This window comes from Amblyomma mixtum, chromosome 3 (assembly GCF_055824585.1).
Source record: "Amblyomma mixtum isolate Tamu chromosome 3, ASM5582458v1, whole genome shotgun sequence".
In the NCBI taxonomy this organism is placed as follows: domain Eukaryota; kingdom Metazoa; phylum Arthropoda; class Arachnida; order Ixodida; family Ixodidae; genus Amblyomma; species Amblyomma mixtum.
In genome coordinates this window covers 399,329,446-399,342,892 of record NC_143014.1, presented here as the reverse complement: position 1 = coordinate 399,342,892, position 13,447 = coordinate 399,329,446, and the positions used below count along the sequence as shown (strand labels likewise).

The following is a 13,447-nucleotide window of genomic DNA, read 5'->3' as shown; positions in this document are numbered from 1 at the left end:
AATTGCTCCTAAGGCTTTCTTTGCTTCTTCTTTTGTTACTGGCGTTAGTGCGCTAATGCATCTCATTAACCTTCTGATTACATTGGGTATTGTATAGATTTGTGTAGAACTTTTCGGCTACTTTAGCTAGCTGAAGTGTTCTTCCCAAATCTATACACACAAAGCTGACCTTGCGCCGTAAAAATACATCATCGTCATCAACGCGAAGAAAACTGTCCGACGTGCTGACCGTTCATCTGCCTGGCCAATTCAGTAGCCTCACATAACGTTGATGTCTAAGGCTCGATATAGACTCTCCAGGAAGCTTCCTTCTGCAAAAGTAGTAGTTTTACTTGAACAAGAAGACTCGCACAGTGCGTTGATGTTGTCATTGTCAAGAAAGGATAAACAATGACTCAATGATCATACTATAGCTAGGCTGAAAGCAATGCAGATCATACCCGTGACAACACTGGAGACTGGGAAATGGTCATAGCGGTGACTTGATGACAACCATGGGCACTAGCTGGGTGAGCAATAAAAATTTTAAGAAAGGACGCAGCTTTCGTAGATGGGTTCCAGAGTGCACGGTCATCAATAATGCCGAGATACTGATCCTGCTTAACCGAATGATATCTATCATCCCGAAGCTAGAGGCCCCTCATCGATGGTCGGGCTACTTTTGGGCCCTAATACTGAAGTCAGTAATAATTATGGAGACCTATGTGAAGGAGCTCGGTAGTAGCTGCACGCTAGGAAGCAAAGGGTCACTAGCTGCGTTCGCGCTGTCGCATCCAACGTCACTACTGGTGTTTGCGAAGCCTTCGTCATGCTATTCTACTGACATGTGCGTGCATGACTGTCTTTCTTGTTCCTATTTTTTCAGGAGAGATTCATTACCAGTTTTCAGATGTTCGCCCGAAGTTTGTCTTCTGCGAACAAAAAAGTTTCACAAAAATTGAGGAGGCGTGCAAAGGCGTCGCATCGGTTGAGGTAAAAAGACGTGCTTTCATGAAACATTGTGTTCCCTGCTTCTTTCAAAACCGCGTAATGACACCCAAAATGGATAAATCGTTTTGTGCGCAGAACCGTTCGTCAGTGCTAAAATGACCTCTAAATGTGATGTCAAAACAACATTATGCTCCACGGTCTGTGTCAAAAAAAATTCAGCTTCCTGGTTTTACTTTTGTCCGTGCAGTGTTGCTCATTGTGCGTCCCCTTCATTCCAATTCCGTCAAATTTTTATTACCTTCCGTACTCGCCCTTCCACACCTTAGGACTGCCTGGAAACCTAGTGAATGCCGCTACATGGCTGAGATGCAAACCCCTTCGGCTCTTTATCCTTCACAAAAGTAGAAGACGCCCCTTGTCGACAGTGTGAAGTATTTTTTCCGTTAAACTTGTCGAAAGTGTGAAGTATTTTTGCCTTTAAAGACTTTGCTGATGTCTTCCAATGTCATCAGCACGTTGGTTAAACAACATGAGCAGGATTTACCTGATGCAATACTGTCATCCCTTCTACGCATTTATATTCGTTAAAAATTATGTGGCAGTTTTTATCAATTTGAACCAACATCTAAACACGTAAAGTAGTGCGGGCAGATAAAAAAATTAACAATAATATTGCCCAGCCCGCATTGCCTAAGGCACAACGAGCTACAATGAACACACTGAGTGGAGTGGGCAACAGAAAAAGAAGTAAAAATAATAATACCCTGCCCGCACCGCGTGAGCACAACGGGCTTATATTTAAACACAGGAGGATCGTCCTCCTTTGATATCAGATTGTAGGCAATGTCCGAGTTCTCGTATATAATACAATGATGAAAAATATCTACCCCACCCTCTCCCCGGATATGTAAATGTACTTATAATGACTATCTTTATACAGAACGTAAAAACTGTCGTGAATACGATACGAGCATGAACCAAATAAATGACACGCTCCAAAAAGATACGCGAAGGTCGTGGATTGTTTCAGCAGGCGTATGTAACAAATCTGGCTGTGAGAGGAAGTGGCTGAAGCAGAAGGAAGTTTGTCATATCATTGTGAGGACATCAACGTCACGTGTGATATAGTAAATGTGAATGCACAGCTGTCGATATGCAAAGCAGTTATAACAGTCTGATTATTTTTGCGAATAGTCCCTGTAAAAATTATATTTAATGCCATGTTCCAAGCAAGTTGCTGTGATTGGTCTCGGGGTATTTCCTGCTTTTAGGACAGCGTCCTCACTATAACAGTCTGCAAAGTCAGTTAACTTCCCTGAAATATCCTTTTGTTTAATTTCACTGTAATGGCAGATTACAAAACACAAAAGGTGGCGCTGTTGCTTTTTAATGCTTCCGGTCCACAAAAATATATGTTCGGCTTTCAATGGTACAGCCTTTTTCAATAGCCCTTGGTCACATAGGAAGCTTCTGAACCGCCTATAAGCACTCGGAGCGCTCCTAACAACTAAAGCGCTGTCAAAGGCTTGGACATCGTCACTTCTAGCCTTATAGATGGTTACAACTTAAAGGGTGAGTGGAATGCTCCACTACGTAGCTGAAATTCAAATCTTTGGGCCTAAAGAGGTGCGAGAGGTGCAAAATCAAAGTGCTGAAAATGCAGTTCTATTGCGGAAAGATAAGAAAAATAAAGTCAATATTCATTCAGAATGCTTTTGCTTACATTGCTTTTTGTATCTTTACAGGCTGTTATTCTGACCAAAGGAAGCTTTCAAGACATGCTCACTCTCTCAGAACTGAAGGAATCTGCTGTTGGCAATGTTCCAGCGCCTCTGGATCTAAAACCAGATGCGGTGATAGCTATAATCTACTCAAGCGGCTCCACGGGGCTTCCCAAAGGCGTGCAGATCACCCACCGGAATTTGATCGCCCAAATATTATTATTTAGGTAAATACCTTCTGCTTCTTCGTTTTTTGCCAGCACGTTCACACTAACTTCCGGCACTTGTGCTCTTTCGTAGCATACGTAGTGTTTTGCGCGTTGTAGGCGTCTATCGCACCTGCAAGCTGTAACATTAACTACAAAAAAATCAAACATGAAAAGAAAGAAGTAAAAACGTTTCTCCGGCTGAACTTTGTTTTTTGCTGAAACAATACCTGAATATTTTTCTCACTTTATAAAATAAAATGCAGAAAGTTATTTAATACATGCCGTCTTCTTTGAGCAACTTTTTGTTCCCAATGCCAATAATACCTTATTTGCGTTTGATGCCCCAACCTTGGCGGCATTGATGGAGGCAGCTTCAAAGCAGTAATTGTTGCTGATAGCAAGACTATGAACTAACATGGAGATTGCGGCAAAGGCCATAAAAACAAAAAAATAAAAAACACGAGGTCGCTTAAATCAAATTCGGATGTCTATATCTGCCGAGTGATCGTCCGCTGACCATCCTATTTGCACGATAAAGTACTAGGCGTACCATTTTGTTGAAATGATTTATATGGGTTGTAGTAGACAGCCAAAGCTTCCCCAAGTAAACAATGCAGGGCCAATTACGCAAGCGAAGGATTCCACGCGACCACCTGGGTCAGCAAGGCATACCACGTGACTGGCACTCAAAGTTTTAAAATCACTGCCAATGCCTGATCACCGATCGCGAACACTAGTTCCTCTTTATATATCCTCTGTCTCTCTCTTCGTTCTCCCTGCTTGAGGGAGACACAAGTTTTTCGAACTCCGGGGGAGAGTTTACGGTGGTTCCTGATTTGCTCTGTCCGAGGGATGCGGCCATAGTTCATTGTTGTATCGGAGACGCAGTGCCAAATGTTGTCATGAAAAGCTCTGACGCAGTACTGCATAAGTTGTGGCTTATAAAATAGGCTCGACTGGAGCTACTAAATCACAAAAATAGAAGCTGATCTTATTAAAGACAAGCAACAAAAAAGACGCTCTGGTTCAAGGCTAAATGTGCATAGAATTACGAATAGGAGCTTTCAAAAATATGGAACCTCTGCCACAATAAAAAATTGAGCTCCGAAGACTGCAATTCCAGGCGTCATCAGCGTTTATGCGGTGCAAAGTTGCTATAGACTTTTATCACAAAATTTTATAACGTGTCTAGTTCATGCATATATAATATTCAGGTTGTGGCACTCAAACAACTAAAGGGTGAGCTCCTGTCCGCCTCCAGCTCAGAGTTATAATAACAGACTATACACTTAATACTAAGTTACAACGTAGACACACACTCGACAAAACAAGAGCGCCTCTCCCATCGTTTGTGTGCCTTCTGTCCTGACGTTTCTATGTCCCTCTTGCACCTTTGGCGTTCTATGCGGCTCGTTCTTCTCACCATCTTTCCGCTGTCCACTTCAGGCACATGAATACGATATCATCCGTCAGTTAGCTAATTCACATCAACAGCTTCGTGCAAACAGCGAATGCGTGACAATTATAGTGATCCATGTGGTACTAATCTATAGGTGCCTGCACTTTTCCGCTTGTTCCTGTTACAGTGCTTAATGCTATTAATTTTCAAAGCGCTTCTTTTATTAGCTTCAGCACACGAGCTAACAGTTGGGATCTATGCACGATCGAACGTCGATTCTGTTGGACCGCCAAGAGACACCGCGGTGTTCGTCATCACCTGTGACAGCATACGTCCGAGCAGGAATTTGTGAGCCTTCAAGTGCGCCGCCCCCTCCCCAGAGGCCATTTATTCTTGCGCAGCCCGAATGCAATTTTTTTCTTCGTTAAGAAGGCTATCAGCTTGTATTTATATAGGACAATGCCAAAGAGTATTTCACACCACATGTCCAGCATCGATACAAAGAAGAAACCAAGCTCGGAAGCTAACGGACTTTGTGGGGCGCGGCTTAGCTCTGTATGTGTATTCACTTTCTTACTTTATGTGCAAATCATTGCGTTAATAGGAACACATTTTTACGCTATGTGGTCGTGTTGCATGCTTTCTACAGGGAAACTCCGATGCCGTTGTAAAAATACCATAATGCACGCTTAGTTGTGAATCTCACTGTCAGGAACAACCACTTCTACGCAAAATACCGTGCGATAATGAAGGATTCATCGCCTACGGGATGACTTGTTGCGTGAACAGTGATCCGCCTGTTTCTATATTTGTTGAAGGGTGGCACACATGGGTACTAGAGAATAGTGTTTCGACGGTGGTAACGTGTTAGAATAGGACAAGGTTCCTGTCATATTTCTCTAGTCCTGATGCAACCTCTTAGTAGAGCTGCGACAACGCTTACAAAGGGAGAAGCGCGACCTTATATCTTATAAACCTTATCTCTTATATCTGCGACCTTATATCTTATCTTATATCATATCTTATAAACAGCGCAAACAACGCGTTCAGACACAAGAGGGCACACACGCAAAGCATTGAGCGTGGCTTGGAATTAACAGGTGGCACCGTCGCTTGATGATTCAAAAGGACCCACCCGATGTATGTGAGTCCACATGAAGAAAGGAGAGAACAGAAACATAGCACTGTCTATTCAGGTGACTCATTTTCTCCGGCGTGTGGCCGCGTTCGTTCATCCTGTGGCTGCTGCGACGCATTGTAGCCTTCAGTGTCCATGCCCCGAGTGCCTGGCGCGTAGGTGTTTTATTTCTTTCCGAATTGTTTCGGTTTCCTTCAGCAAGGCGCCTACTTTCACTGTACAGAATACTCTGAAAGCTGGCATATCGCGCGTCATCTGCCAGAATAATCACTCAATTATTTCGGCCCTGAATATTTTGTTTTGGTCACTGATTTTTTCGCTTTAGGTTTTCACCATGTATAAGAGCCCATAACCGCAAAGTAAACACTCCAAATTGGTAGTGCAAGTATTTATTGATTTAAAGTTATGTTGTCAAAATCAGACATCAGGGCTCAATGGGTGTAAAATGCGCAAGAAACCGCTGTCGTTGCCGCAATTCAAAACAAAAAAGTGACCAAAAACTTTCTAATTTTGCAGTGTTGAAAACTCTAAAGACCTTTATTTTCTTTGTAAGGAGTAGCCGGATCTTAAAGTTAGAACAAAAGGCGCCGCTCTCTTCTGTTCACCATGCGTTTTGTATCATTTCTCATGGTTCTTTTCGCTGACATGTGTGTGTTCCCGCTGATATTATGTCACATGAACAACATGTGTGTGCAAAAAGTGCGCAGCATTCCTGGAAGGCAAATGTTGACAAGATGAAGGCTTTCCCCAAATCTTTAACGCCCTCCTCTATCGAGCTTCATGAAGCGCTTCAGTAATCCTCAGCACAGAAACCAGCACACTTAAGTTCTGAGCTTGCACGAGGCACAATGCATCTGGCTTTCACGTGTTTTCAAAGCAGCTGTCTACTATAAAGGAAATCATAACCAGAAAGATAATCTCTCGTATTTGAAATATTGACCAAACAGGCAAGAAATTCCCTTATGCGGCGCAGATATCTACCGGCCAGTGAGAAACTGGATGCTGCTTATGAGCATACCGAATACGCGTTCTCAAGAAAAAGTAGACAAACACACTGCATTGCTCCCAGCGTCGAGGGTGCGCCACACGGGCTGCACGAGCGGCGGTGCCCGAGTTGCAGTGTGAATACCCAGGTCGCTTCTTGCGGCTCACTGGCAATGCTCATAGAAGGAGGAGAAGAATAGAAAAAAAAGGGAAAAAACCGCAAGTTCACGCGTCCATTTATTCTTACTGTTCCTTTGCTGTGGTTGCTCTTAGCCGACATCTGCATTGTCATTTCCAGGCACGATCCCAAAATTCAGTTTCTACGATAGCGAAAATTTCCGTTTTAAAGTTAATCAGATAGCTAATTTCAATAATATGTCTATTTGCCGCCATGAATATTCATGTTAGCAGTCCATCAAACCCATCACTACAGGTGCATCAGATAAAATACTGGCAGAACTTTCTCCAAGTAGATTAGCTTTCTACTCTCAATGGCCGTTCCTCGCAACCGCAGAGCCCTGGTGGTGTCAATATCGCGAATATCAAAAACTTGTTGCAACGCAGACATTGCGCATTCAATACCGTATGCGACGCGCATAAGAGCTTGAACACGTGTTCCACAATGCATTTCAAATACTGAGCGGGAAAGAAAGAATGGTTAGTGAGATATAAACATACAAATCCGCTATATCTCGGCTTGTTTACCGCATGCCTACCATGCTGCTGCTGCTTCTTCCTTAGACCGCGCAGCTCAATGGAAATGCATTAAGAGCGATACCTATGGCAACAGGGATCCCGGAAGAACTATCCTATTAAAAATTATTAGTATTTTCGTTCGTTACTTAGGCGGCAGCGGAATATAGACGGCCGGAACTGAGTCTCTACTGTCCATAAACCGCAAGACAAGCCCTAATGAAAACTGTCTCCGACGCAGTTCTGGCCGATGAGGATGTATGTGCGCCTAGCTGGCAGCGCCAGATGCTCAACAAGCTTGGGCTCCGGAGTAACTGCCGATTGTGTTGATCTCTGCACGACGCCACTTTCATAGTAACCCACTGGTGGATGTATCCTCGTAATGTTCAAGAGCTGGAAACTTGCTGTTTTCATATCCTGGCTTTTATTGCCATTATGAGACTTTAATATTTGATTCGTTCAGAGCACCAGCCACCCCGAATTTTGAACGCAGTTGCCGAGTCGGAAGCTTCGGCCTGATGAAAGAACTACCTATGTTTGTCTGGGATGAGAATTCTTATTTGGGAAGTTGGTGGCCGTTCATGCTGACATCACACCGCGAAACAGACGACATAAAATTAACCTCCGCAAGCTCAATAAAATCTGTGTGTAGTATGCGCCCGCGCCTGTCGTTTCGTGTCTTTCGTCCTTATCTGTTTGGCACTGTGAAGTCAACATGTTTGTCTAGCTTTTTTTGCCAGCATTGCAAAAGAGAGCTGCTCGCTAGCACTCCAGTCGAGCACCAAGGATAGCATGAACAACATGTAAAGACGGGCCAGAGCTCCAAAATGAACACAGAAAGCTGAATGCAATTTGTATGCGCCTCCAAACTGTGTGCCGTCCTTCAGCGTTGTGGTGCCCCAGCTACAGTAGGTAATTTTGCCGCTTTAAGCTTCTGATTCCGGACCTGTATTCACTAGTTTTTTTTTTTGGCATTGAAATCAAAGGTTCGGAAGCGTAACATGCCTTCTGTTCCTTCGCCGCGAATGCAGTCCCAGATTGCAGTTATTAATTTCTGCTTACAACACAAAATAATGGCAATACTCGTAAATTAAAAGCACGGTTCTGACATAATTGTGCACTTGCATCGTTACAAGTTTGCAGATCTGTTTGCAGTTAGTTCCTTGGGCTAGTCCGGTTGCAAGACGCTTCCATAAATGGCACCAGCTCCCTCATCGACGGAGCAAAAAACTGCGCAGCGAGCAGTGTGCGGGGCGACCGTCCTGCGGCCGAACTCTTGGCGGAGTGACTGAGTTGCACAGGTTCTGGCCCGGAACTTCCACTTCAAGCAGAGCTGTGTCCGAATATAAGGCGGTAGAAAATCCTGCTGCGCTCTGTAATTTCCCTTACCTGCTGTGTTCCAAATATCGCAGAAATATAAATTATTTTCTTACTTTATTCAAATGTTTTGGCAGCGCAAAGTAAGTATCGTTTTCTTCTATTCAAAATGCCACCTCTTCTACTGCGCAGCTACCGACAGCAGTTTAATAAACGAACTGAGTGTTTGATTATTAGCTCTTTTGTCATGAATAATTCCTACAGGTGACATCGAAGTGTGTGAAGACACCTACATCTGTAAGGTTCAATTGAGTTCATTTTTCTCTTGCTGCTAAATCGAGCATCCTGTTTTTGATGGGACAGCAAACGCATTTTTTGCCCCCGAGCACTCAATGAGAATTACTTGCCGTCTCCAAATGCAGGCACCTGAGCGCCTCAATTTTTGAGAAAGGGGACATATGCTTATGTTCCGCTGCCGTTTCTCATGTTGGTGGTTTCTGGATAAACTTCGGCTTTCTCGGCAATGGGAATAAGGTCGTTTATGTGGACACTCCGGACATTGGAGTAATCTTTCCTGCCATCGAAAAGCACAGGGTACGTAAATATTTTCGTTCGAGAATGGCTTCAACTTTGGAGTCCGCGCGAACTGAGCGACATGCACATTTCGTGTTAGTCATCCTGAACGGGAAGTGCTTATAATCGGAGGGCGCCTAGTCACAGGGCCTTTGCACAGCGTCTTCAATGCGGGGAATCATGCTCAGATATGTGAGGTGCTTCAATTGGCAATTATGTCGTAGCGATGTTCCTCATTAGAAGGCTATGCACGTGCAACCTGTTCTACTCCAATCAAGCTTCCAGACATACAGCTGAAAAAAAAGAAAAGAACTGTGAAGCGCAACGAGTTGTTTAAAAAGAAGCCAGTGCTTGTACTGTCTGCGTCAGTTAGGCAAACGGCCCTAATGATTATTCAATCAACTAATCACCCAATCAATCAATCAATCAATCAATCAATCAAATTGTTATTTTCCATGCAAGCGCAGGTACAGCCGGCCAAATCTTACGCTAGCGTGCATGACGGCCGCGTTTACTGTGCTCCTGCAGCTTACGACGGAGCAAACTTGAGAAAATATCAAACCAGGCTCACTAAGCCCGTGCTTAATATTGAGCTTTCCGCAAGTTTGCTTGGTCGTAAAGCGCAGGAGAGGAGAAAAATCAGCCGTCACACACGCCAGCTTAAGATTTGGCCGGCTGTAATGAAAGCGCTGCAGAAAAAAAGCTGTCCTTTCGCAGCTGGACGTGCTCGCTAACCCGGTCGTTTAACCGCAGCCTGTATATCATGCGGATGATGATTTCAGAAACATAGCACACATTGCAAGAATGACCACAAAACTAGTGCAATGAAGGACTAGTATTAGAGTAATTCTGAACGCCTGGCCACATATTATCGTCTATGGGTCCCCAGTTGCGGCCTTGTTTAGCTCTAGAGGAGCCGATTTTTAAAGCCGAATCAACAAAGCGCCCTGAATTTTGGCTCTTTTTGCGCTGATTACCCTATGGTTTTTCATCTCGTTTTCAACTTTTCCGATGCAACATATTCAAACGTTTGTACCTGTAGAACAAAAGTGGAAAATTGGTTTTTGGGGAAAGGAAATGGCGCAGTATCTTTCTCACATATCGGTGGACACCTGAACCGCATCGCAAGGGGAGGGATAAAAGAGGGAGAGTGAGAAGAAAGGAAGAAAGTTGCGCCGTATTGGAGGTCTCCGGGATATTTCCGACAACCTGGGGATCTTTAACGTTCACTGACTTCGCACAGCACACGGGCGCCTCTGCGTTCCGCCTCCATCGAAACGCTGCCGCCGCGGCCGGGTTTGAACCCGAGTACTGCGGATCAGTAACCGAGCGCCCTAACCACTGAGCCACCGCGGCGGGTCTCTATAAGCCCAAAAATTGTTTTTAGACAGATGGGGTGCGGAGCAGCACATTGCAGTTCTCTGAAAATTTTATTTATGACAATAATTGTTCAGTTGGGGTGATACCTCCGAGTAGTGGAAGGCTCCTCCTTTACAGCTCATGATTTATAGAATGACTCAGACGCCCAAATTATTTGCGGATTGTACACTAGCCAGAATTATCGCATGCTGGCATTCAGAAAAGCCGAAGTGGTAAAAGCATAAGCTCGATGTAAGCACTGAAATTGGGGCATTTCAGTAGTCCAGCAGTCTAAGCACTGAAACGAACGCCTAGCGCCTCCGCCCCCGCTGTCAGCCGCAGCGAAAGACGGGTGCATAAAGCAAGAAAATAGTCATGGACACATAAAGACAACGGAAGTGCCGGACGGACACCGGCTTCTCTGTCTGGCGCTGATCGTCGAAGCAACCGCGGCAGGGGTGGAAACCGTTCACATTGGTAGAAGCGTAAAATGCATTGCACGAAAGGTGTTTCACATTCTCGGACGGCGCACTCTCTAAGACATTGGCTTCCAGAGTGGCGCGTGTTCCTACACATATGCGATGTCTTGGGCGGCAGTGGTGTTGTCCCAAGAGCCGTGCGGTAGCATCTGTTCAGAAACACACAACGGCAGGTCTACGGCAGCAACTGTTGATGGGCACTGAGCACTTCTTTAGAGAAGCGCCGTGTGTATCCATCGTTGAGCCCCGGGTTGGGCTGACTGCAAACACAACCTCGACAGCGCTAAAACTAACCTCTCATTAGGCGTGAGCGTCCATCTGACGAAGTGATTTCCTAGCGATGTGCAGAGGAAGGGTGCGCAGTAAACATGCCCCCACTGCCACCGTTAACGGGAGATTATTCGGACGGAAAGTTTTGTGATGATCGGCTTGTGGTTCGTCGTGGTTCGTGAACGGTGTTTGCTAGAAACTGCAGAGAATGGGAGCTTAATGAACTTGATGCTTAAAATAATAAGCTACAAAACACGTTAAAACCGGGACGCCAAGACAGAAAAGTAATTCCATGTTAGCTGGAGGGGTGCAAAACAGGATAAAACTGAAGTATAATGTTTTGTGCACAGCAGAGGAATCAGACGAAAACATTTCTCGAAGTTTTCTCCTCACCCTTGCCCTGAAATAAATGCGAGAAATTTTAGTAAAGCCACTGTTGCGGAACCAGGCAACCTTGGCTGACGTTCCTCTATACTGATGCTCTGGCAGTAAAACATTTTATCTTCAACAAAAGTTTTGAGCATCGATTTTTATTGCTCTTAAGTTTTACACTGTATTTCTGATAACAAAAAATGCCGACGGCTTGGCGTATCCACATGTTCTCAACATCCTTATACCTAAGTCGCAAAGATGGATTACAAGGAAATAGAGATAGTGGGTAAGTAATAGGGTCTAAATATCACGCAAACATGCAGCCTGTGAACTGCTACCTGGGCAGATGCTCATAAAAGACACGAAGCTGTTTTCTGCAGGACTTTAGAAACAGTCGTCCGCTTTTCAATCTCGTTCTTCAAACAGGCGACCACCATACTGCTGTACCCAACATTCATGGTCAAGTTAAACCAGACCCAGCTTCTTTCACAGTTCGACACGAGCAGCCTAACAAAAGTCATGGTCGCCGGCGGCACAATAAGCGGTCATGTGCTGAAAAGCGTGGCCGAAAAGCTCCGGCTCACAGGGATCATACAAGGTTCGTAAAAAGTGGTATTATTGCCACGAGTGCTTTTCATCAGAAATTGTACCTATCATATTAGCCATTTAAACTATGTATATACAGATACAGGGTGTGTCTCTTTTTTTAGCTGCACCAAAGTTCCTGAAAAAGACGTGCGCAAAGCACATTTTTATTTTGCAGTTACCTTGCAGGGCTTGAGAGCCCCTTGAAAGAAGCATGGTTGCACTCATAGGTGGCTAATTAACAAACTGATTTTAATTACCTTTTTAAACCTTTAGATCCTGGTCTTGCAAATTCGCTGCACACATTTGCACGATGCAGACCTCGGATATGAAGTTCCATGTCAACACGTTGTCAGCAGCCCGTGCTATATCAAAGCGTCATTTAGGCATCCGAGTGGCGTGCAACTGAGACCACTGTCGTGATATGAACAAACCCCGTTTCTTTTTCTTTGAAAAGCATTCGGAAACACGGAACAAGTGTCATTCTGATAGTCCGTCTATAGACGCCGAATGCGTGTGAAGGAAAGGCCTCAGCTCATCTCACAAATCAGGGTACGTAATCAGGCATACCTGAGGCTGGCTTTCAGGCTTATGGTTAGAAATTATATAGTTACTGAGATATTCAAACACTAACGACAGGTTCGCAGGATAATTATGTCCATGAGCAAAATATAAGCCAGAACCTATTATGAAAATTGTGTAAATAACCAATCAAAAAAGTTACCAATAAATAAAATTATCATCACCATGCATTGCAAATCCAAGGAAAAAACGTGCCTTATGTATTAGCCCCCCAAAACAATCAAAATATGTTCCCGAACAAGCACTATGTGCGTTTGTGTGGGCACATATGCACTCGAAGCCACGCCATTCATTTCTTGGGCTTTCCGTGCCGTGTTCTCGTCCAGTCAGCGAAACACCCACCTGCAGTAGTCAAACCAACTGCTTATTCTGTGCTAGCAGAACAGCCCTCAAGCCTACAACACAAATGCAGATCGAATGGGCAAAGACTGAAATAAATACCTCGCTTTAACCAAAAGTTTTGTTAATCACTAAAGACCTTATGCCAAGAAAGGAACGCGTACATCAACAGGGTACATTTGACAGGACTGCGTGCGTCGTAGCCAGCCATGCCATGCATCGCTTGCTGAGAATTCATCGGCGCTGCACCACCCGCACAGATGCCTCTCCCACAGGCACCGTCTACGAACGCCTCTTGTAAGAAAACCTCCACAGCGATAGAGCAGAATCCTTCAGCGGGCCGATGACGAGGCCCAATTTTACATCGCCTACGCATGCTCACGCGCCGCTGTCCATGAAGAACAAGCCAAGCCAATCATGCTCTCTAGTGTCCACCTCGGGTGCACTCACTCGCTCACACAAACACACGCGCAGGCGCACACACACGCACGCACATA

At 44.7% G+C, this 13,447-nt stretch overlaps 1 protein-coding gene across 1 annotated transcript in view; it reads left to right on the top strand.

The window, feature by feature from the left end:
* LOC149357328 (luciferin 4-monooxygenase-like) overlaps positions 1–13,447 on the top strand; it is a 96,600-nt gene that overhangs the window by 54,346 nt on the left and 28,807 nt on the right. The window contains exons 3-6 of the mRNA XM_089577909.1: positions 866–972; positions 2,676–2,878; positions 8,814–8,985; positions 11,871–12,042. Of these exons, the coding sequence (XP_089434035.1) occupies positions 866–972; positions 2,676–2,878; positions 8,814–8,985; positions 11,871–12,042 (654 nt within the window). The remainder of the gene's footprint in view (positions 1–865; positions 973–2,675; positions 2,879–8,813; positions 8,986–11,870; positions 12,043–13,447) is intronic.